Below are 26,260 nucleotides of genomic sequence, written 5' to 3'. Positions count from 1 at the left end.
CGGACCCAATCGAAAGAGCTCGACTGTATCCTGCGGAAAATAAAGAGAGTCGTGGACCCAATCGAAAGAGCTCGATTGTATCCTACGGGAAATAAAAGAGTCGCGGACCCAATCGAAAGAGCTCGACTGTATCCTACGGGAAATAAAAGAGTCGCGGACCCAATCGAAAGAGCTCGACTGTATCCTGCGGGAAATAAAGAGAGTCGTGGACCCAATCGAAAGAGCTCGATTGTATCCTACGGGAAATAAAAGAGTCGCGGACCCAATCGAAAGAGCTCGATTGTATCCTACGGGAAATAAAGAGAGTCGTGGACCCAATCGAAAGAGCTCGATTGTATCCTACGGGAAATAAAAAGAGTCGTGGACTCAATCGAAAGAGCTCGATTGTATCCTACGGGAAATAAAAGAGTCGCGGACCCAATCGAAAGAGCTCGACTGTATCCTGCGGAAAATAAAGAGAGTCGTGGACCCAATCGAAAGAGCTCGATTGTATCCTACGGGAAATAAAAGAGTCGCGGACCCAATCGAAAGAGCTCGACTGTATCCTACGGGAAATAAAAGAGTCGCGGACCCAATCGAAAGAGCTCGACTGTATCCTGCGGGAAATAAAGAGAGTCGTGGACCCAATCGAAAGAGCTCGATTGTATCCTACGGGAAATAAAAAGAGTCGCGGACCCAATCGAAAGAGCTCGACTGTATCCTGCGGGAAATAAAGAGACTGAGAGTAATAGAGGGAGAAAAGGAAGGGTAGTGCAATAATACTGAATATATGAATGTTTTGAAAAATATAAATCAACAAAACAAATATCTTATGAGAGAGAGAAGGTAGTCTTATGAAGAGTAAAAATAAAAAAATAGAAATAATGGACGGCTGAGACTTACTGTTGGGTGAAGTTTGAAGGTGCGAACGATTTAGTGGTTGGCAGAGCGGATTCAGCTTACAACGGCGGACGGTTGGTCGACGGTTGGCACTCAGAGTGTTCGGATCTCACAATGCCGCGTCGAATTTAAGTACGGTGAATACGAATCCGAACGTCACAAACTCGGACATATAATGTCACGGAATGTGCGCCGGATCGAACTAGAGTGAATCGCGAAGCGAAAAATGAGCGCTTGATCAGAATGAAAAAAAAAAGGTGCGGTATGTGCCCGTCAGTGACTGTAAATGATTGTAAGAAAGTAAGTAAGTGCTGAGTAAGTGCTCAGTAAGTGCTCAGTAAGTGCTCGCGGGCTCCGGAGCTCCTTCCTTTTATACCTGATTCTGCCTATGATTTCTATGGGATTTTAATCCGCAGGTGTACTGCTTCCTATTGTCGTCCGCGCGCTACTTTTTAATTGTACGACAAGTGTTTCGTGTCGATGGGGTCAATCATCCGCCAAAATCGGCACGTGTCAAGGGTGGACCAGTCGTATTGACTCGACTTTAGTGTATCTGCGCGGTTAAGGTAGATCATCTTTTCGAAATTTTCGGTTGCTTGGCTGCATCGATTTCGAAAGAAAAGAATTGTTACTCCACAGGACGTAACACTCTTATAGATATGCAAATCAAACGCACTAACCCAAGACTGCTGACTGAGAACCCACAAGCGGTCGAAATGGTAAAAGTAGACTCACCCACTCGATTCTGGATACATCTGAAGGACATGCGGAAGGATTTTAAGAAAATGCAAAGGGATTTTAATAAAAAGGCGAGCCAAAAGGCACAGTTGTTACAACCTATAATTGATTACGTAATAAGCGGAGAACCAGTAGTTACACGAGAAGGACAAAAATGGAAAAGAGGAATCATTACGGACGGAATCGAAGAAAATGGTAAGGTAACTGTAGCCCTGTTAGATTGGGGACGCATCGTCCGAAGACGACCCACAGAAATTTACACGTTAGAAAATAGATTCAAAACACTACCATGGCAAGGAGTACCTTGCGGACTGGCTTACCTAAAATCAACCTCGGGAGGACCATGGTCACCAAGAGCAAAAAGGGCAATCAAAGCAATAATCGAAAAGCAAGAAGGATGGATCAACATTAGGAACCCTAAGGGATGAAGTAGCCCTTGTTGAATTACGATTAAGGGGTGAAAACAAAGGTGAAATCAAAATAAAGGAAATAATGATATTGCTAGGACATGGTGAACATTGCGACGATATTCGATCCGTCCCAGCGGTCGAAGTACCAATGAGTCGCGAGGATCCATGGATCACCACGTGGAGCCAGACCGTAAGCCACGATTCACGAAATAATCAATACCTGAGAGAGGAACTTCGATGCATCACCCTGTTAGAAGGACGACCAATCTATATGAGCCTCGACAACCTACAACTGTTCTGCAGCGACTGTTAGCAGAATATGGCGGCTGATCAAAAATCAAAATATACACAGCTATTCCCGCACAACTTGGTCCATAGGAAATCAGTAGAACACAGAGACAAATGCACAATTTGCAAAGGAAGGATGATAAATATCAGACCAACAAGTAGCTGTAAGGGATGTACTACGGGATATCAACGTGCCTTCAAAAAACGCTTAGACCAAGGATGGGGAATAGCCATCGCAATCACACCTAAGGACTACAACAATCATCGAGGGAACTCCAGCAACCATCGAGAGGGCGAGACATCTACAAACTTTTAACAGCGCGTTAACATTATAAGCAACTACATATTTCTTTATGCCATCAGGAACAGTAGCGAAAAATTAATGTCCATCAACTATGTCAAAGATAGTACAACAGAACTAAATACTCAGGGAGGGAGAAGAGCCTCCCAATTAAGGAAATTCATCGAATACCTTATCCCCCCCCCCAAAAAAAAAAAAAATATATATATATATGGTATATATTAGTAGTTAAATACATATCTCAATCGATGAATTTTCAATTACAGCATGTAACATGGGGGAGCCCTTCAGCCTCCACTGGGCCGAGTTGTTCTGGGAAGACTATCTATATCTGAGCGATCTTCGGTGTGTTACCAGCTTAGGAAATTTGAGAGTATTTCAACAACTTGATGATTATTCAAAAATTTGCAGCAAATGCTACGTAATTCTGACACCCGTCGTGAAATTCAGATATACTTGTCTATTTAGGCACCATCTAATTCATGTAAACGCCGTGCGTCAAACCCATTGCGCTATATGTCACGAAATAATGGTAATGATTAAAATGGCCAAATCTTGTCAAGATTGTCTAGAACGATTCGACCACGCCGACAGAACACTCCTAAATGCCGGCCATGGCATACCTGTAGCCATTCCCCCAAGGGAAACTTAAGATTACACAAGCGTAGTGTTACGTATAATACTAAGGGAAAATAAGATTGCAAAAAAATAAATAAATAAATAAATAAATAAATAAATAAATAAATAACAATCTCTCAAAAAATTACTGAACTGATCGTCACGTGTATTTGAGCATAAAGTAAAACGAGGGAAAATCTTCCTTTGTTCCTTTTATATGTATACATCTATTCACTACTTGATCGATTACAGCACACGTATACGCAAATGATGTCTGCAATTCGCAACTTCTGCTTCGGAAAAAAGGGACGAGAAGAAGAAGAAAAATTTTCATCACGTTGTCTGAGCACTGTCATACTCATGGGAAAACTCCGATGCGTCACTACATTGAGAGGACGCCCGATATATCAACGATTCATCAGTTATAAAAAAATATGTGAAGGTTGCTACCTGGCAATGACATTCGACCAACAAAGAAAATACGCGGCTGTCTCAGCACACCTCCTGGCTCACATGGATTTTCTCCACAACCAGGACAAATGCACCTGCTGTCTGCAGGTAATGCTGAGATACAGGGATATTGAAGAATGCCAGGAGTGCCTCAATACATTCGAATACGCAGACATCGTGGGCTTAAAAATGGGATGGGGGTACCCTTCTATTGGTCAACAAAGGTATCATAGACCCGGTTAGACCAGATGAATGATTCTCCCCTGCTGTTAACCGCGATCAAGTAGTGTTCCACATATCAGTACAAGAAAGAAAGAGAGAAATAGGTAAACCTTGTGCCAAAGATAACTATAAACGTATATTTTACCAAAGATAACATAACACCTAGCACCGCAGGCGTAACCTCGGTAGTTTAGGTAATTAATAGGGGACAAATAAGCAATCAGAAACATGGAAGAAACAAGAGAAGGAATTAGAATTTACCTTTTCTTCCATGTCTTTACAATTAGGAATAAAGTGAAGAGTATATGCATAATTATAAACATACATATTCATAAAACAATAATATATATATATATAAAAAGGAAAAAAAAATCGTTTTAATATATATATTTTACTCAAAATAACGTAGGGACCTTAATTCTGTATAAGCATCTTAAATACTAAGGTAACTAACAATAAACAATTAAGCAGCTAGCGATAGACCAATAAGTATTCGATAGACCAATAAGTATTCGATAGACCAATAGGTATATCACACGAAGAAAAGAAAAGAGATTTAAATTTGCCTTTTCTTTCCGTCATTACTCACACGTAGGATACGCATACGTATATATAAATATACATATATATAATTAAACGCATATAGTAGAATAAAAGTGAAAAAATGAAGAAGAAAATTATGTAAGAAAGGTATATATATATATATATATATATATATATACTTCTATCAACAAATTATATAAATTAATAACGATAAAAAAAAAAAATTTTATTTTACTGATTTATCTTTACAGAGTGTGTAATTGTAAAACACACACACACATATATATATATATATATATATATATATATATATATATATATATATATCTTCCGTTGAAATAATATAGAACTCTAACTTTGTGTAAGTACCTTAAACGTTTAGATAATTAAACGAGTGCTAATAAATAAATAAGTGTTTGGGAACACGAAGGAAATAGAAAAGATTCTTTGTCCTTCCTGTTTTCACCCACATATATAGAGAAGAATAAAGGGATAAATATATAAGTATGTAAGAAATGCAAAAAAAAAAAATCCTTATAAAAAATATTATTATTAAAAAAAAAGGGGAAACCTTTATTATATATTATGCAAATATTTTTATAAGAATATATATATATATATATATATTTATGCCTTGCATCTATCAGGGAATTATGTAAAACCTTACCAAAAATAAGAATTTTTATATTATAAACGCGGCGTTGGTAGTTAAGTAAATAACACTAAACAAATAAATAACCAGAAATACGAAAGAAAAAAAGGGAAGGGGATCTGGAGGTCGCCCTTTTCTTTCCTATTTCTATATAACTCACAACGCACACCTGAGCGCATTTAGATATAGATCTTCCCTCTTCGATATAAGAATTAATAGTTGTCGAAGGAAAAGAATCAAATCTCTTTGCAAATGTTGTATATCCCCAACATTTGTCTAAGCCGGGGGTGTTACGTCCTGCGGAGTAACGATTCTTTCCTTCGCAACCAGCGGATATTCTAATTAACGGGCGAGCGACGGTGATCTCACCCCGATCCCAAGAATTCGGTGACTCTCACGGCAATAACCGGATGTCACGAATTAAGTAGTTATAAATTCATCAATTGAGGAGATCTGAGGTGACACCGTTGCTCAATACCGGAAACACTCAAGATAGTAACATCAGGGATCTGGAAGACGCACGTGTGCATCCCTTTGAGTTCTGATGCGACACCCGCATAGCAACAAATCAAAGAATTTTTTGACATTTAATGCTTTTGAGAGTTCAATTGTCAAACCTGCCGCTTTTTCGGATAACAATTACCGAGGAATATAAAAAAGTCGTAAAAGTAAATATTGCACGTGGGTGTATTAATGAATAAAGTGGTGCACACGGCCCTCGAAGGGACAAAGGGAATCATAGATGAAAAATAGTATAAATAGGTGCGTCTTCCAGCGGAGCGCGCAGTACCCAGTTCGTAGTTCGTAGTACACAGTTCACAGTCCGAATCGCAGTTCCGTGGTATCTTGCATGCCCGAGTTCTGCGACTCTCGGATCCGCGGCCTTTAAACTCGTGCGCGGCGCAAGTCTCGGTCGAGAGGAAAAAGTGTCAATTCAAACGTCCCCGGTTGGAATCTGCGGACCATTGTCCATTGGACCCAGAACACCCCCGACCGGATCTACTACCTCCCGCCGAGTCCGGCCCAGTTTGAAGCCCTGCGGCTCCGAGAGAATAGCATTCACCTGAATCGACTCACGCTACAATCTGCAAGCAGTAAGTCCCGAATCAACCGTTTGTTTCGCTCTCGTTCTTCGAACATCCTTTCTCTCTCTAGCGCGAAAGATTTCGAACATAATACATTTATTGAGGTTATTACTCTTTCCTCCCCATGCTCCTCTCCGTACTCTCTCTCTCTCTCTCTCTCTCTTTATCTTTAAATTTTTCTCTTTCTTGGGATTAACTCGTAAGAGTTAATCTGAAAAAATCTCTGTATTTTTTAATTCTTTTCTTTCTTGGGATTAACTCGTAAAAGTTAATCCGAAAGAAACTCTTTATTTTTAATTCTTCTCTTTCTTGGGATTAACTCGTAAGAGTTAATCCGAAAGAATCTCCTTATCTTTAAATTCTTTTCTTTCTTGGGATTAACTCGTAAGAGTTAATCCGAAAGAAACTCTTTATTTTTAATTCTTCTCTTTCCTGGGATTAACTCGTAAGAATTCTCGTTTCCCTCTTTCCCCTTAGATTCTGTCGAACCCTTTTTCTTTACTTTCGATCTTTTCCCTCGGTTTCACTCGAACTCCACTCGAGTTAACCCGAGAGGTTGTCTAAATTTTAACTTTTCGCCAAAAGAGAGAAACGGAATATTTTTTTTTTTTTTTTAGTGAATAAAGTCCCCAAAATTCATAAAAACCGGTCACGAGCAGCCGCGAAGCGGTCCGTGTCTTCCTTTCTCTGTCTCCCCCCGACGTACCAGTCCCCATGTATCTCCCCCATATATATCCAAAATATTATCTAATTCCCCAACTAATATTTTTAAATCACTTCCGCCCCAATACCGCCGTATTAAATGAAGTCCCAATATAGACACACATACACACTTGCGAATACTCTGTTTGATACACTAATATAGAATATTATAAATGTAAACATATATATATATATATATAAAAATTATATATAATATATATATATATATATATATATATATATATGTATATATAAATGTGCATAATTTAATTGTTAACCTCGAGCTTTGTATCGCGAGTCTGCGGATTTTTTTTTGTATTACTAAATTGTGCGCCTTACCAGCTCTAATCTGTAATAAATTACTTTTACATAGAATTAACCCCTTTTTTTTATACATATTTATCTTTCACATTTTCTTTCAATAAATCAATGACTGATTATAAGGAGTTTAATTAATTTCTCCACCTCACTCATCATCCCTTGCTCTATTAAGCCAAGCACTAGGTCCGATCCCGAGGTAAAGCAATTAAATTTGCTGCCTCAAAACAGGACCGAGGGACGCGGAACACCCTGAGTGTTTGTCATTGGGCCCCCCGCTGTGGACCCATTGACCCATATATTCTGGGTTGTCGACGCGGCCTGCCTGTGCCTCGTGGGCACATTCTCAAGTTGTTTCGTCTCTCCTTTCTCCCTCCATGTCTTACCTATCCTACTTCAACTCTGGATGTAACAGGAGAAATTTTTCACTTTTCACGTTTCCCCTTTAGGGAAAAAGTTTCATGATCGACCCCCTGATCCCTCGTGATGATCTGTAAACACTTTATGTTTATGCATGTACATCACTGATAAATCAGGTCAAAATGTTATCGAAAAGACAAAATATATGTAATTAAAGTATATTATTTATTTAAATATATATAAGTTAATTTTTTACTGATTTTCATAGATGTTATTGAAACATTTTTTAAACAAATTTTAAATTTAATAATAATTGAAAAATAAAAAGCTTAAATGTTAAATAAATAATAAATAAACATAATTTTATAGAGATGAAAAATAAGTAAAAAAATTAATATTAAATTAACATTAAATAAATATTAAATAAACATTTACAAAATGCTTACTAAAATCATTTTTTCAATTAAATAATTCATGAAAAGTAAATACTTAAACAATATTAAATAAATATTTAAAAAATGTTTATTAAAAAAAAATAATTATTATTAAATTAATATTCAATAAATGTACAATTAATGTTTTTGAAAATGTTGTTTCAAATAAAAAATTAATATAAAATGAATATTAAATAAATGCTAAGTAAATGTTAAATTAATGTTTTTATAAACGGTTTTTTTAAATAAAAAATTAATGTAAAATAAATATTAAAGTAATGTTGAATAAATGTTAAATTAATGTTTTTAAAACATGTTTACTGAAATGAAAAATTAATGTAAAATAAATATTAAATTAATGTTGAACAAATGTTAAATTAATGTTCTTAAAAAATGTTTTTTCAAATGATAAATTAATGTAAAATAAATATTAAATTAATGTTTAATAAATTTTAAATTAATATTTTTAAAAAATGTTTTTTTAAATAAAAAATTAATATGAAATAAATATTAAATAATCGTTAAATAAACGTTAAATAAACATTTTTCCAAATCATTATTTTAAATATTTAATTAATGTTAAATAAATATTTAATAAATATTTAATAAATATTTTTGTTATAATGAATTGTACAATAAAAAATTAATATTAAATAAATATTTAAAAAACATTTAAAAAATATTGTGTGCTGATTGGGATACGGCCTAGTGCCCGATACGGCTTTCCATGCAGAACAAGTCAAAATGACATCAAAGTGATTCACAATTGTGTCAAAATGACATCAAAATGAATCATAATTGATTGAAAAGTGACTTTTAATGATCATTTTGCAGTCACTTTGACATCATTTTGACATCGTGATGACTCCCTGTCTTGCTTGGGTTACTTGTTGTTTCTAAGTAGTTATGATGAATTGAACAAATAATGCTGGTATGTCGTACAGATTATTAATGTGACTTGTTTGCAACAGTTGACTACTCAGTTTGTGTATTTTGTTGTTCATAGTCAAAAGTAGAATTTTCTTAATTATATGTTTCTCATGATCTAATATTTTGCAGGAAAATTACTGCTCTCTATAACTATCAAATAATAGTTATTAATCTCCACAGTTCATATTAATGTAGTTGTATATTTATATTAATAACACTGTATTGAATGTATATTTTTGTCATAGCATTTTGTTCATAGTCGAAAAAAGAAAACTCTTTGTAAGGTAGAACCAATGTAGCCTAGTCAATAACATGATAAAAAAGCACTTGATAAAAAAGAAAATATAATTACGTCACATTAAATAACGTATGTACTCAATATGACCTAAATGACACTTTTTTTAAATCTTTACTGTATGCGTGTAAATATTTGAAATTGTCCAATTTTTTAAATTAATATTTAGAAATGTTTCCTATTTTAAATCTATCCATGTTTTTAATTTTGAATTCAGCAAAAAATTATTAAAAGTCACAAAGTTGAAATAAGCCATATAAGATACAGTTACCTTATTAATCTATTAATAAATAAGTAAAATTTTACGCACACACACACGCGCGCGCGCGCGCGCACGCACACACACACACAAATTAATAAGTAAATATGATCACTGTTAAATACTATTATATTTGTTTTAATTCAATTTAATGTTATATTGACGCTTATTATTCTTTGGTTAAGAAAAGTTAATAAAATTGGACGTTTTTCCATAAATAATATCAATTTCATATTATATTTATTTCAGATTGGACATAATGAAACGAACAATTAGGAATGCAAAGCAGCCAACGTGTTTTGCAGATATGGTCCTATTTGCAACCTCCTCATCTGAAAACGAGCCACCTAGACGAAAACGTTTATTAAACAATTTAGTATCTATTAAGGATGATATTCAACAACTCAAATCAGCAATGGCTAGTCATTTTCAAAAAGGACCAAAACGAGATGAACACGTTCGAACATATTCTAAGAAAGAATCGAAACAAGATAAACACGTTCGAACATCTTCAGAAAATAAACCAAAACAAGATGAACACGTCGGGAAACTCACGTTGCCAAAACACTCCTTGTCACAACCTTTGCTAAAAAATATTTCCTCTCATTCTATACCTTCAAGCACGTCATTTTCACAAAGAAATCCTTTGACTCCACGTTCTCCATCTGATCGTACTGTTTATGTAGATTTTTGTAGCAACCGCTCTCTGACTGCACATTATCATCAAACCGTACTGCCCGCATAGATTCACCATCAGATCGCACAACCTATATAGATTCTCATAGGAACCGTTCTATAACTCCACAATCATTATCGAATTATACTGTCCATGTTGAATCTGATAACTCTCAGACTCTATATTCATCATCAAATCACACTATTCATGAATTTCACGAGAACCGTTCTCTAATTCCACATTTATCTGACCGTACTATTGATGTCGATTCCCATTATAACTGCTCTCTGACTCCAAATTCACCATCAAATCGTACTGCTCATGTATCTCAAATTGATTGTTCCCCAACTTCTTCATTTGGTCAACTTTAGCATACTCAAACACGTCAAAGTACTTCCTACTCTGGCAAGCATTCAAAAACAAAACAAAGGGATTTGGATTCTTATAATTTCACATCTGTTTGTTGTGATACATCGTCTCTTCAAGATCAAGAATTATTTCCAAAAGGTAAATTTCCTATATCCTATACCTATTTAACTAATATCGAAATCATTTGTGTCAATTTAAATAATCACTGGACAATTAAAATTTCAGATTTACAAACTCGACGTATCCACAATACTAATGATGTCTCTCCGTTCCAAATTCAATCAAAGAAATCAAACGATGATGGTCTGTTGCAAATCCGAGACAATGTGCAGTAAGAAAAATATATTTATTTATTAAATATTGCATTGGACAAGCTCAAGTTGATAAAGCTGTTAGGCCAAGCGATTGGATTTGCGGATAAAAATCAATCATGTTTAATCGCTCGGCAAGACGTAGCCTCTTTGTAAACTTGAACTTGCTCATGTATACCGTACTATTTAAAGATACTTTTTTTTAACTTAATGTAAAATATGTCATTCCAGAAAAATTGTGCGGGAATTACATGATTTACCCAAAAAGATAACTGATCAACTCGGGTAAGTTTATAGCGACAACTATACGCACACGCACGCATGCATGTTAACTGTTTAACAGATTCTAGTTTCAAAATTATAAATTTAATATTATTTATTACTTAGGGCATGATTTATAAAAATGTGACAACACTACATAATGAGTCGAAGAGAAATAGAGATTATAATATATGAAACATGTATATTTTTAAGGTCAACAATTTGGGACGAAGTGGCAATTAAGGCTGCTCTTATTCAAAATGCCAAGGTTCCTTGCAAATCAGCATGTCTTCCTTTCAAATCTTCAGAAGACTTAAAGAATTTCGACAGACTATCAAACGAAGTATATGCCGATGTTGTGAGTAAAAATATGCATATCCAATGTATTAATATCTTGGGATATTATTTTTTTATTTTCTGTTTGTGTGCAATATACTGTTAAATATAGAATAATACTACAAAAATTTTTTAATTCAATAAATATCAATGATTATAACAAAATGATTATAACATAAGTATTGCAATGAAATCTTCCTTTCTGATTATTGTAGGTTCGATATCTTAGTCATGTTGGTGGCTGGACAGCACGGAGTTGTGCCAACTCTATATTAAAGGAGTCCGCAAATGATGAAGTCTTTATCGACTTTACTTTCACAAGATATAAAAGAAAAAACATATTCAAAAGGTTACGTTTTGCAAAAGCTTGTGAAGGTGCGTATATTTCTTCAAAAGCTAATATGTTAACATGGTTGCAATCAATACCCACACAACACATGGACGTCCCCGGGCGTCCAATACATGTCCACAAAAGTCCTTGTAATGTCCCAGTATCTCGTACGTCCATAGGACGTTCCAAAGACGTCCGAAGGACATCCTGGTTTATCATAGCTGCAGTATAACGTTTGTAGGACATATTTGGGATGATTCGTAATATTTAACGTATTATGTATATTAAACATGTTTCCAACATATATAATAAATATGCATTCGAAAATTGCGTTGTTCTTTATATTAAATAAGACATTTTGAAGATGTTCTAAGGACGTCCTTTAAATGTCCAGCAGATATTGGTGGTACGTTCCGAAAAGGTCCGCTATATGTATACATATATGTCAACGAAGTTGAGTATTTTTATTATTATCATCATTATCATTATTATTATAATACAAAAATTTTATAAATTATAAAATTATAAAGATAATTTTTCGTGTTACAAAATATTTAACAAAAGATATATTTAACCATATATAAACATAAACTACAAATTTTGATAATATGAGAAGCTTTAATATACAGTATATAGCTTTTTAATAAAATATATTATTCGTTAATATTTAATACATATGTATAATACTATAACGATTAATTTAATATGCTATTTAATGGCTATTTTATTTGTGAGGAAAATCCTACTCAAAATATAAATAAATAATAACGTATATTATATCAAGTAAAATTTTTCTTGGAAAAAACGTTTTGGAACGTAAACTTAAAATATAAAGAAAGTAATTATACATCTAGCAGCAACCCAGTCAGCAAAATGTTAGCACTGTGTCGGCAGGCTGGCGGCAGATTTGATCACGACGTGTTGACAGACTGAACTTAACTGATCTCAAATTCTGCTTACGTTCTGTTAACAGAACCTGTTGATATTTTATGTCAGCAGAATGACAGCACCAGGCGAGCACGCCGTGCTCCCAGCACGTGACGCCAGATAGGCGGCAGAGTTCAAACATGACATGCGCAACACAATCTGACGGCAGACTGCTAGCACAAATCGAGCATGCCGTGCTGACAAGTTCTGACGTCACGTTGGCAGTAAAAATCAAGCATTTTTATTTAAAAATTTCAAAAATTTTTATTATAAAAAATTTTTTTTTAGTTTTTTTGCAGATTTTATTCTTATTTTTATTATAGGTTAATCTAATTTGCATATATTTTATTTTACTAATTACGATTACGTATTATTTTACAATTTTTAAAAACGCATTGGCGCCGGCGGGATTCGAACCTAAGATTTCGGGACAATAACCTAATACGCTAACACTGAGCTAATCGTACACTTATCATTAATAAAAAGTTATATTTGAAGTAAAGCTGATTTAACAGAAAAAAATTTATCGTGTTGAGTATCGCGCGAACATTCTCAGTAGCCCTTTAATTATTTAGCTTTAAGTATTTTTAAAATAAACTATATAAACTGTATAAATTATTTAAATAATTAAAACCTGTTTCTGCCCAAAGTAATATAGTCAAAAAAACAACAATTGGAAATAGTACTAGAGCATAAAAAAAAACGTAAAAAGTACGCTTGCAAAAATCAATTGTGCAACTAATTGTTATAAATAAATTACTAAAAATTGATTGTAGAGGAAAACTGATTACTCCAACTAATTTTACTCAAAAAATGAATCAAGAAACATGCATAACGCTTTCTTAATTGTTATAAACAAATTAGTTGTAAAATTTATTTTTGCAACGTTTCTTTAGTAATTTTTCCTGTAGAATCGATTGGCGCAATCAGTTCTCTTTTAAAGTAAATTTTTAATAATTTATTTATACCAATTAATTGCAAAATTGAGTTTTGAAAAGTTCTTTTTACGTCAATAAAATTTTTTTATGCTTTGGTCCTATTTCCAATTCCAATTTTTTTGTCTATTTTTGTTAGTCGGACCATGGCCAGGAATGGGTTTTAATTATTTATATATGCGGGCAGATGCAGATAGAAATCTGGACACAATACATGCAAATAGATATGGATTCCTGTACGTAATCGCGGACAGGTGCAGATAGAAATTGCAGCGTATAGAATGCAAACAGAAACAGACAGAACATATACATAAAGAAATTGATTGGTCCAATAATTAAAAGCAAATGCATAAAAAAATGGATCAATCGCTTTCTTTATGAATATGTTATTTATGCATGCAATTATGCAAGTTTGTTTAAATAAGCCTTTAATAAATTCATGAAGAGTGACGTCACATTTTAAAAATATACAAAACAGCTCGGTTTGCTTGATTTCTGCTGCCAGCGTGACGTCAGATCCTGTTAGCACGGGGTGCTCGATTTGTGCTAACAATCTGCCGTCAGATTGTATTGTACAGGTCTTGCTCTAATTCTGTCGCCTATCTGACATTAGGTGCTGGCAGCACGGCGTGTTTGCGTGGTGCTGCCAGTCTGTCGCGTCGATCCTGCTCGTTTGTTACCGCCAATCTGACGCCAGGTCTTGTCAGCACGCGGTGCTCGATTTCTGCTGCCGGTTTGCCGTCAGATCGTGTTGCGCAGGTTGTGCTTGATTTCTACCGCCAATCTGACAACAGTACTGTCAACACTATTTGCTCGATTTCTGCTGGAATTAAATGCCAACAGTTTCTGTTCTATTTCTGACAGCAGTTTGCTGACACCGCAGATATTGCAGAGTCTGTGTGAAATCTGTTGCCTTTCTAGCAACAGAAATTGATAGCAGACTCTCCGAATGATCTGTTTGTTCACGTTTGGCTGACGGGGAAGGTATATATATTTGATTTACAGAATCATATCTGTTTACATGATTCTGTGAATCAAATACATGTATACATTAAAATTCGATTTAATTATAATTTATGAAATCCTGTAATTTCGGATTGAAATGAATTTAACAAGTGAGTGCTGGCACCACCGCTAGGCGGCCACGCCGCGAGAGATCTTCTCGTGACTCGAATGCGGCCACGGGCGTTATATCTAGGCGCCACCGCGGCCGATTCCCCAGCTCATAACTTCAGTAAGACTTTTAGGAGCTGTTTGTTGTAACCTCGAGACGAATACTTGCTCTCAGTCTTTTTAAATGTGACGTGTGTGTGGAACGCTGTCCCACATAAATTTTTATAATTTTTATATGTAAATAACAATTTGTATTGTTATTTAATCTTGTACAAAAATTAAATATTTAATTCAAATTTAATTTTTTTTTAGTCTTTTTTAACGAAAAGGATACAAGAAATATTTTTTTGTAAATTAAACATTTTTAACGTTTTATATTAATGTATTCTGTTTTAATAAATCTATCTGGGTTCCGATTTTATAATATTTTCAATCTGTCTTTACACCATATTTTCGGTGCAGAAATCTCGATTGATTCGGATTACTTTTTTTTTTTAATCGGTTTTAATCGTACATTTTGGGCAGGGTTAATACTACTTTTACTAATAAATATCATTTTTTACTAAATAAAGCCCTAATTGCGCAATATAAAACAATGTTCAAACAACGTCCTTTTATGTCCTGCTGAGACGTCCTAATGACGTCCATTTGACGTCAGAAGGCGGTACATTGTACGTCCGAAGGACGTTTCCTAGACGTCTACAAGACACAAATGGTATGTCATCTGGACGTCAAGACATGTCCATTGGACGTCTAAAGGACGTCCTTGTGTTGCATGGGTAGAAGAAACAATTTGTTAACTAACGTCACATTTTTTAGTATGATTGGTTTATACATTCAGATCAGGCAGGAACTCATTGAATCAAAAAATATTACAACTGTTACAAAGCTGCTTTTTCTGCTAACTGCAACCATTTGCCTTTTATTTCAACAATGAAATAAGTCTTTTTTAAATTTGTTACATTTTTCCAATATGAAGAGGAAAAGATGAAAAATGTAAGAAAACTGTAAAAAGTTTAGCTGCGAATAACATGGAAAAAATGCATTAATTTATATTATTTTTTTGATTATACAGAAGCAATGACGGCAAACCCCAATTTTTAGTTAACGCAAACTGTATTCCAGGATGCTATCACAGAAGCATTAAGGTCGTCAAAACAACGATTCCGAAACCGACAAGAGCTGCAAGTTGAAAATGCTGAGAATAGTAGCGATGATGAAACTGGTGACTCTTCAAACAGCGACAATTAATTATGTACACAATTATATTTTATTATTCTCTGCTTTGCTATTCTTATTTTTAAATCAATTTGTACAAATCTTTATTAAACTTAACATATATATTTTTTATTTTATATATTTATCTTATTAAAACAAAATTCAATACCATATAAAAATAAATTCAAACATAGATGTTTTTCATTCTTTCTTGAAATTAATTATAAATTTTATATGCAACATATTTACTTATCATTAATTTTAATTATATTAATATTTTAACAGGATAAATGGTACAGTCATGAAGAACAGTCATCTATTCAGCGGATGCATGTTTCTCTACAAGATGATAACTTGATTTCCAAAACAAAGAAAACTGATATAATTGTTAAAGCTAGTTGTAGCACTGCTGCTGAAAATAAATTTAAAGATTAGCGTAACAAAAGGACTTCCAGTTTTAGTGAATGCTGTAATTACAAATATCGTAAAAAAAAACAGCAAATATGGAGGAAAAAACGACATCTTATATAGGGATAAGTCTCTTGGATTAAAAGACTTACCTGACATGCTGTCTTAAAAGAAATCGACAAGCACGTCCTTGCATAGTAGTACATCAAGATGTCAAGTGACTTCAAGCTTTTGGGATGCAAAAATATAGATGAGGAATTAAGATTCATACGCCTATTAAAAAGTCGCCGATCCTGCTTACTGTCGAGTCATGATAAGATGTCGCAGGAAAAAAACAAACTTGCACGAGCGATATCAAAAGAGATTGATTGTTCTAGATGTGTGACACCAGTTGGACGTTTCAAAGAATTGAGGAAAAACGAAGATCTTTCATCAGAACACGATAACGTTAAAATATTCGAGACTAATACAAGCGTTTCGAAAGCAGCGGATACTCCAAATCGAAAAGATGAAAATGATACATCAACTCCAGTAAATATGTCGACGACGAAGTTGCTTTGTAACGTAAACTCTATTAAAAAGTCACATAAGAAAGACAAGCATGACTGTAACAAGATTTCAAGGAGGAAACAATCATATATTGAAGTGAATAGGGATGCTAGCAAATCCCTTTTTTTATAAGTGGTCACTTTTGTCAAATAGTCACTTTTATTAAAATATGATTTAAATTTTGTTAAAATATGATTTATAAAATTTTATTTTTTTTTATTTTTCTTTTAGATAAAATATGACACCAAATGTATTCCAGAATGTGTATTAGAATTTTGTGCCTCGATTGAATTATATGTTCTGTTAAATGAAGAAAGTTTTAATTGATATGTTGAATTGTCTGTATATTTTAATAAATATATTGTTTGTCAATCAATACATATTTATACGTTTCTTTCCTATCGTTTTTACTATACATAAATCCAACAAAGCTTGTCAGCATTGTGACGGCGAATCATGTCAGCAATGTGACAGCAAATCATGTCGAAATATGTCAGCAGAGCGTGTTGCTCACATACGCCTCATATGCGACTCATTTGTTACAAATATGCCGACATGCCATGCCGCAGACAGGAGTGCACTATGCCGGCATAATACCGATATTTTATTATTAATTAATTTAAAAAATACTAAAGATAATGCAAAGATAAGCAATTGTAAAATATAATAGCAAAAAGTTTAAGAAAAAGTAAAAAAAAATTTGATACTGCGGAGGTTCGAACCCGGTCCTCCACAAAGGGAAAAATGTAACGCTAGAACTTAGCCTTCTCAGCCACGACGCTTTTTTAGATACCCACGCAACACAAGGACGTCTTTTGGACGTCCAATGGACGTCGCGCTCGGACATGTCTTGACGTCCAGATGACATACTAATTGTGTCTTGTAGACGTCTAGGAAACGTCCTTCGGACGTACAATGTACCGCCTTCTGACATTAAATGGACGTCATTAGGACGTCTTAGCAAGACATAAAAAGGACTTTTATGGACGTTGTTTGGACATTGTTTTATATTGCGCGATTAAGACTTTATTTAGTAAAAAATGATATTTATTAGTAAAAGTAGTATTAACCCTGCCGAAAATGTGCGATTAAAACCGATTAAAAAAACAAAGTAGTCCGAATCGATCGAGATTTCTGCACCGAAAATATGGTGTTAAGACAGATTGAAAATATAAAATCTGAACCCAGATAGATTTATTAAAACAGAATACATTAATATAAAACGTTATAAATGTTTAATTTACAAAAAAATATTTCTTGTATCCTTTTCGTTAAAAAGGACTAAAAAAAGATTAAATTTTAATTAAATATTTAATTTTTGTACAAGATTAAATAACAATACAAATTGTTATTTACATGTAAAAATTATAAAAATTTATGTGGAACAGCGTTCCACACACACGTCAAATTTGAAAAGACTGAGAGCGAGTATTCGTCTCAAGGTTACAACAAGCAGCTCCTAAAAGTCTTAACGAAGTTATAAGCTGGGGACTCGGCCGCGGTGGCGCCTAGATATAACGCCCGTGGCCGCATTCGACTCACGAGAAGATCTCTCGCGGCGTTGCCGCCTAGCGGTGGTGCCGGCACTCACTTGTTAAATTCATTTCAATCCGAAATTACAGGATTTCATAAATTATAATTAAATCGAATTTTAATGTATACATGTATTTGATTCACAAAATCATGTAAACAGATATGATTCTGTAAATCAAATATATATACCTTGCTGCTAAATGTATAATTACTTTCTTTATATTTTAAGTTTACGTTCCGAAACGTTTTTTCCAAGAAAAATTTTACTTGATACAATATACGTTATTATTTATTTATATTTTGAGTAGGATTTTTCTCACAAATAAAATAGCCATTAAATAGCATATTAAATTAATCGTTATAGTATTATACATATGTATTAAATATTACATAATTTAAATATTATATATAATGAAATATTAAATATTAACGAATAATATATTTTATTAAAAAGCTATATACTGTATATTAAAGCTTCTCATATTATCAAAATTTGTAGTTTATGTTTATATATGGTTAAATATATCTTTTGTTAAATATTTTGTAACACGAAAAATTATCTTTATAATTTTATAATTTATAAAATTCTTGTGTTATAATAATAATGATAATGATGATAATAATAAAAATACTCAACTTCGTTGACATATATGTATACATATAGCGGACTTTTTCGGAACGTACCTCCAATATCTGCTGGACATTTAAAGGACGTCCTTAGAACATCTTCAAAATGTCTTATTTAATATAAAGAACAACGCAATTTTCGAATGCATATTTATTATGTATGTATACATAATATGTTAAATATTACGAATCATCCCAAATATGTCCTGCGGATGTCCTACAAACGTCATACTGCAGCTATGATAAACCAGGATGTCCTTCGGACGTCTTTGGAACGTCCTATGGACGTACGAGATACTAGGACATTACAAGGACTTTTGTGGACATGTATTGGACGTCCGGGGACGTCCATGTGTTGTGTGGGTAGTGGTATAAGATTGTAGTACTTAACGTACAAATGTCTAAATGTTAAATTTTAATTGCAATTTTCTTAAAAAATAAGACACATTCACGCTAACTCTTTTACACTTTTAATATACTTGTTCTCCCCCTCCCCCCCCCTTTCAAATAAGCTATGATTTATCTCATTTTACAGTTTTTGCCTACTCCTTGTAAGAGAACGCCAGCTTCTCGACCACGTTCTTCTCACAAAGCACGTCTCCCGTAAACCGAAGGTGGCAGAGCGCGGTACAAGCGCGCTCGCAGCATTAACAGTAAATGAAGGATAATAATAAAGAAAAAAAGTAATATAATAAACCGTAATAATGAATGATTTTTATTTACACAAAAGAAACTTTTTAATATACATTTCTCGTTTTTATTTCTTTTTCTCGCATTACTACCAGAACGTCAAATTAATAATCCTTCTTAAACATTAAATCTCTTTAAAGTCCTTTTTGTTTCTTCTTAATGAACCAAGCGACGGTAATGGGAAATTAAGTTTAAGCTGTAAATATTTGTATGCTTCTGGGCTAACACTTCGAAATGAAATTGCCGAAGCATAATCATCTATCGACCACCGAACCCATTTTCGATTTTCAAGCATGCATCTTATTTGTCCTTCTGTGAAATAACGTTTCAATATTTGTGTTATTTTGTCCTTAATTGTCTGTTCAACGTTATGTTTGTTAAGATCAGCTGCCACCAGTTTCACCTGAAGATCATTAATTATAACCTTCATTTGGTTTTTCTCTTCTACTAACTTTTGAATATCTTCATTTTTTTGTGCTAATTGCAACCGTAAAGTTTGGCATTCTTTTTCAATGTCTTTTATTTCATCCAGTTTATTGCATCTAGATTGTAGATGAAATTCATTGAGAGGTTGATGATGCTCCAATTCAGTTTTTAGCAACTTCATTGATTGATTGTACGCCTCCTCATTTTGTCTTGATTTATGAGTTGTCTCATTAATATAACTACAATTCTCCATAATAAATCTAAAAAAACATAATTTGTTTAAAACACTAAAACATGCATTGCCCTGGGCCTCGATTCTCTATCTTATTCGTAAGAAAAACGTATATGAAAGTGGCAAAATAGCCAATGGGAGAATGTCATTGAATAATTCCATTGGCTATTCTGTCACTTTCGTATATGTTTCTCTTACAAGTGAGTTAGAGAATCGAGGCCTTAGTGAAAGTATTGGAAAGATTCGGATACAAATTTTGGACAAATATGTATTCAGGCGGATAGAAGAAAAAAGAAAAAAGAGATAGAAAGAAATATAGTTAGAAAGTTTTTTTCAGATTGTTACTAAATTGCTCATTCCGATTAAAACTCAAGATTAAAGATTGCAAATCTTGTCCGGACGGGTTTCAGATTCGTTTGGATTGGGCTCACGGATAGAAAAGGATTGAAAAAATTATCAGGATAAGTTTTAGATTTATTTGAATTGGACTCCTGGAATAAAAAGAATTGAATGACTGTTTCGGATTCGTTCAGATAGAACTTGAAATTGATGCACGGATTGAAAAGGATTACAAATTTGATTCGGTTTAGAACGGGCACAGATTTCGAATCTGTTCGTAAAAGTTTGTATTAAAATCTTATCCAAAACTTTTACCAGAGTGATAGTCTGTTTTAAGTGTACTCGTATACTATGGGTTTCTTTCTATCTAGGCTTTTAAGCGACACACATCGACACAGTACCGAACATGCGGTGCGTTCCAACAGTAACATGCTACGATACATTTGAACACAGCAGAACATTATAATCAAACACAGAAATTCGGTTTATGGTAGCCATCATTCGAATGGCGTTTTAGAACATTTTTATTTTAAATATGTGGTATAACGTGGTCAAGATATATAACTGTAGTAAATTTCTACTAACATTTACATTTTTTAAAGACACGTAATATTTTAATGCAATTCTGTTTATTGTTTTAAAGTTTTGTAAGAAGTGCAAAATAAGTTATTTAGGTACGTATTAAATTTTCTACACGCTCTTTATTCTTAACAATAGCTGCTGATGTCGTTGCAGAGATATTTTACGTAGTAAAAAACCGCGCAATAACATCGACAACTATCATTGCCCTAGTTTACGCCAACTACTTGATACACGTACTAACTAGTAATTTTCTATTAAATTATCTTAATTTCGGCAATAAATTTAAAGAATAGTATACTAAGCTGGTACAATATGAATTGAAATAATTAAATATATGTATCATGTATACACGCATCGTCGAAAGTAAGATAATTTAATAGAAAGTTACGAGTTAGTACACGTATCAAGTACTCGGTGTAAACTAGGCTAATGAGATCAAAGAGCGTATACAAAATACATACCTTGGACTATTTTAATGTTAAACTATCGTATATCGTATATATATATATATGTATGTTAAAATATCGTATATCTGCATATAAAAATTATTTATTAATTATATTTTTATATCTAAATGTAGCAATGTATTTTTACAAGCATTACAATGAACAAATTCTTTCGTTTGATGATATTTCTGTCCATGCTTTATTGAAAAATCAGTATTCATGGAACAAGATAATAATTTTATTTTATTACATAAAAAATGTGATAATAAAAGAATTTATTGCCTATTTTATTTTATTTCTTAGCTATCTAGTAGCTAATAAGATCTTATTAGTATTATTAAATAAGATCACTAAATATTTTATGGTACGACATAAGCAGACTAGCGGTCAAGTTCAAAACTAAACGCGTTCCATCAAGCATCTAAGCACGGTGTTTGGCCGTGTTACACAGTGTCGATCTGTGTTCTTTAAATGGAAAGCATCCTATATCTTTTTGTTAATAACACTGATATTTAGTGCAACATAACAAAAAATTGAAATTTTATAAATTATAAACGTACCTTCTTGGAAAAGCGTTATTGTACACATTATCAAATACATCAGATGTGTATTGTGGTGTTTCAAAAATTCTCTTTTTATCCAACCGTGGTTTTCTACAAGAACATAAAAAGATATTACTATCTGCCATCTGCATTATTTAATATTATTTTCAAACACTGATGTCATTTTGCGATTCTTACTTTTGAACATGACTTTTGGGTGCTTCGATATATACAACAGTCTCCGATACACTAAGTGGATCAGAAGTGGCATTTTCAGGATGTAATGCGTTAGATGTGTTTTGGGGTGTTTCAAAAATTTTCTTTTTATCCAGCCGTGGTGTTCTACAAATACATGAAAAGATATTAATGTCATCTGTATTATTTAATATTATTTTCAAACATTGATGTTATTTTGCGATTCTTACTTTTGAACATGACTTTTGGGTGCTTCGATATATACAACACTCTCCGATACACTAAGTGGATCAGAAGTGGCATTTTCAGGATGTAATGCATTAGATGTGTGTTGTGATGTTTCAAAAATTTTCTTTTTATCCAGTCGTGGTGCTCTACAAATACATGAAAAGATATTAATGTCATCTGTATTATTTAATATTATTTTCAAACATTGATGTCATTTTGCGATTCTTACTTTTGAACATGACTTTTGGGTGCTTCGATATATACAACAGTCTCCGATACACTAAGTGGATCAGAAGTGGCATTTTCAGGATGTAATGCGTTAGATGTGTGTTGGGGTGTTTCAAAAATTTTCTTTTTATCCAACCGTGGTGTTCTACAAATACATGAAAAGATATTAATGTCATCTGTATTATTTAATATTATTTTCAAACATTGATGTTATTTTGCGAGTCTTACTTTTGAACATGACTTTTGGGTGCTTCGATATATACAACAGTCTCCGATACACTAAGTGGATCAGAAGTGGCATTTTCAGGATGTAATGCATTAGATGTGTGTTGTGATGTTTCAAAAATTTTCTTTTTATCCAGCCGTGGTGTTCTACAAATACATGAAAAGATACTATTGTCATCTGTATTATTTAATATTACTTTTAAACATTGGTGTCATTTTGCGATTCTTACTTTCGAACATGACTTTTGGGTGCTTCGATATATACAACAGTCTCTGATACACTGAGTGGATCAAGAGTGGCATTTTCAGAATGTAATGCATCAGATATGTGTTGTGGTGTTTCAAAAATTCTCTTTTTATCCAGCCGTGGTTTTCTACAAGAACATAAAAAGATATTACTATCTGCCATCTGTATTATTTAATATTATTTTCAAACATTGGCATCATTTTGCGATTCTTACTTTTGAACAGGACTTTTGGATGCTTCGACATTTACAACAGTCTCTACTATACTGAGTGGATCAGGAGTGGCATTTTCAGGATGTAATGTATCTGCAATAATTTCACATTATTCTATACGTCCTATACATTTGTTAACTTCGGTTAACTTTGCTTTATTACTTACTCACTAGCGAGCTATCAGTTTGAAAACTTTGAAAAGTGTTGGCAGCTTTCACATTATTTCTGTTTTTTTCATCTGTGCTTTTATGGATGTTGGTAGGAAGTAGAAATTCTCTATGAATAACTTTAAAGTCCATACTAACAGTTCTGAAAAATAAAAGAATTATTAAGTCTTATTATCTTGAAAATGTGACAATAAATACAAGGAAAGAAACATAGTATATTCTTTTCCACATCTTAAAACTGAATTTAAAATCAACTTGTTTTTTCTTTAATATAAAAAAAGAAGAAAGATAAACCGTGCAACAAACTCAGAAATGTCCTTGATAAAAAAACCGATTGAAAACGATAGAAAGTGCCAGAATCCTGATTCAAAAACAATAGGATTCTATTGTTTTGATAGAATTCTATTGTTTTTGAATCAGGCTTTTGGCACTTTTTATCGTTTTCTATCGATATTTTTTATCAGGAGTGGAAACCCTGAAATATGGAAAAAGAATAGGTCTCATATTCTATATTATTTATTGATATATTTACTTATTCTTTGTTGGAGGTGACATTATGGTGGGAAATGCATTTGGCAAAAGGAACCGTCTTGGATTTATACATTTTCCCGATTTTTGCCTCCTTCCTATGTGGAATGATTCTTTGGTAAAGTGGTCTGAACATATCTTTGCTGAAAATTATTCAAATGACAGTTAAAAATTGAGATACTAAGTATTTAATGATTCAAATTAAGAGAGCAACAATTACACGTATTGGTTTAATTTAAAATACTTTTAATACTTTAGGCATTAATTATTAAGTTACTATAATTAATATGTTTTACTTAAAAAATATTATACGTATTACATTTACAATCTTTATATGACCACTTACCATTTTTTATGTTTGAAGGTAACATAACCTCCCCAATTTTCCGAAGCCAGCACTCACGCATGATTTCGTTCTTCGGTAAATTGAAGAAACTTACTTCGGTTTTACAGCAATTATCTGTTCTATTTGCACAAGATTTTACGATACACCGCCTCATATTCACTAAATTTTACATAAAAAATCGCGAATTACATACTCCTCTTGAAATCGCGTATGTCGTATGTGGGTGCTTTCCAACAAGAGACACAGGGTGCTTTCCAACAAGAGTGCCACAGTGTGACACAGTGTCACACAGAGAGACACATAAAGTCACTAGATTAATAAAGTACCGCAATTCATAAGACTTAGGCTGTGTTCCGATATTAACTGCCAGTACTGAAAATGTATAGTATATGTGACGTGAACTATAAATTTTCAGTACTGCCAGTAAAAACGGAACACAGCCTTAATGTATAAGGATTTGGAGCCAAAATGGCGTCGGAAAGTGTAAAGAGTGCACACTTTCATAATGTACGTATCTACACATTAAGTGCAATTATTCACCGTGAGATGCGTTAGATCTGTTGTGTTATTGTTGTACTCTGAGAAATTAAACGTTTAAAAACATGCCTAATTTTAAATAAATTAAAACCTTTAGACTTTATTGAAGTGTTTTTAAATAATTGTTGTACAGACTTTGTGCCATCATGCCACAATATTGTTGTTAAACTTATCAAAACATTTATTATAGGACGCATCCATTTTACCTTAAAAAAGATACCTTAATATTAACACATATAGAATACGCATATATAATATTAACGCATATTGAACACATATAGTAGTAAAAGCGTTGCATTAAAGTCATATGTGAATAAGAACCATTGTAAATAAAATTAATTTATATAGTTTATGATTTTCTTTCTTATTTAAATACATTTATACTCATATGCACGTTTTAAATGTGCCGCATGTTGGAGCCAAAATGGCGGAAAGATTGCGGTACTTTATAAATCTAGTGACTTTAAGAGACACAGTGTAAAGCCTGCCGCAGATACGTTTTTTTCTTACTAGATTTCTAACTGGATTTTCTTACTTGCTACCGTACGGGCAATAGTACTGGCAGTGTTACTGGCCGTGGCTTCATACGGTGCGAGTTTTCGTACGGGCTGAGCAACTGAAATTTGTTTCATAGAAGCGGCACGCTTAAATATGGATGAGATAGATGAGATGGATGAAATTATTGCAACAGTTGTACATTGTCATAAAATTGCTATTGCATTATTTTTAATTATTGAAAAATTGCTACAACGAAATAAATATCGCCGACATTTATGGAGTCGACAGTCAAAACATTCTTTAATGCCTCACTTTTACTGTGTTTATTATGGTAATTTGGTGTGTTTATCGCATATAAACATGGTTCCTATTAGTAGGAACCCTCTATTAAATATAAAATACTTTCTTTGGACTATTTTGAAGTCTTTTCATTTCTGCACGACGTCATGTTTGCGAAGTGAATTCACGTTTGAACTTTGACAACACTTTGATAGTGGCTGCGTTCCGGAATTCA

General features: G+C 33.2%; 1 protein-coding gene across 4 annotated transcripts; it reads right to left on the bottom strand.

The window, feature by feature from the left end:
- Positions 1-19,762: 19,762 nt before the first annotated feature.
- LOC105203522 lies at positions 19,763-24,966 on the bottom strand. 4 transcript variants are annotated; one of them, XM_039452663.1, is made up of 11 exons: positions 24,712-24,965; positions 24,370-24,508; positions 23,837-23,979; positions 23,673-23,763; positions 23,442-23,585; positions 23,215-23,358; positions 22,988-23,131; positions 22,761-22,904; positions 22,534-22,677; positions 22,354-22,446; positions 19,763-20,454 (listed from the first exon to the last, which is right to left on the bottom strand). In XM_039452663.1, the coding sequence occupies exons 1-11, from the start codon at positions 24,863-24,865 to the stop codon at positions 19,893-19,895; spliced, it is 1,902 nt and encodes a 633-aa protein (XP_039308597.1). In that variant the 5' UTR covers positions 24,866-24,965; the 3' UTR covers positions 19,763-19,892. The 4 variants fall into 4 exon arrangements, with proteins under 4 accessions (XP_039308597.1, XP_039308600.1, XP_039308601.1 ...); XM_039452666.1 differs by lacking the exon at positions 22,534-22,677 and having other exon boundaries at positions 24,712-24,966; XM_039452667.1 differs by lacking the exon at positions 22,761-22,904 and having other exon boundaries at positions 24,712-24,966.
- Positions 24,967-26,260: the final 1,294 nt, after the last annotated feature.

Source organism: Solenopsis invicta, chromosome 8 (assembly GCF_016802725.1).
Source record: "Solenopsis invicta isolate M01_SB chromosome 8, UNIL_Sinv_3.0, whole genome shotgun sequence".
Classification (NCBI taxonomy): domain Eukaryota; kingdom Metazoa; phylum Arthropoda; class Insecta; order Hymenoptera; family Formicidae; genus Solenopsis; species Solenopsis invicta.
This window is presented reverse-complemented; position numbering and strand designations above follow the sequence as displayed.

Excerpts from the sequence above, each read along its gene's own strand:
- LOC105203522 (XM_039452663.1), bottom strand. The coding sequence starts at position 24,865 with ATGAGGCGGTGTATCGTAAAATCTTGTGCAAATAGAACAGATAATTGC. Across the intron at positions 23,359-23,441 it reads CCCAAAAGTCATGTTCGAAA|AACACCACGGCTGGATAAAA; the intron begins GTAAGAATCGCA and ends ATGTATTTGTAG. Across the intron at positions 23,132-23,214 it reads CCCAAAAGTCATGTTCAAAA|AACACCACGGTTGGATAAAA; the intron begins GTAAGACTCGCA and ends ATGTATTTGTAG.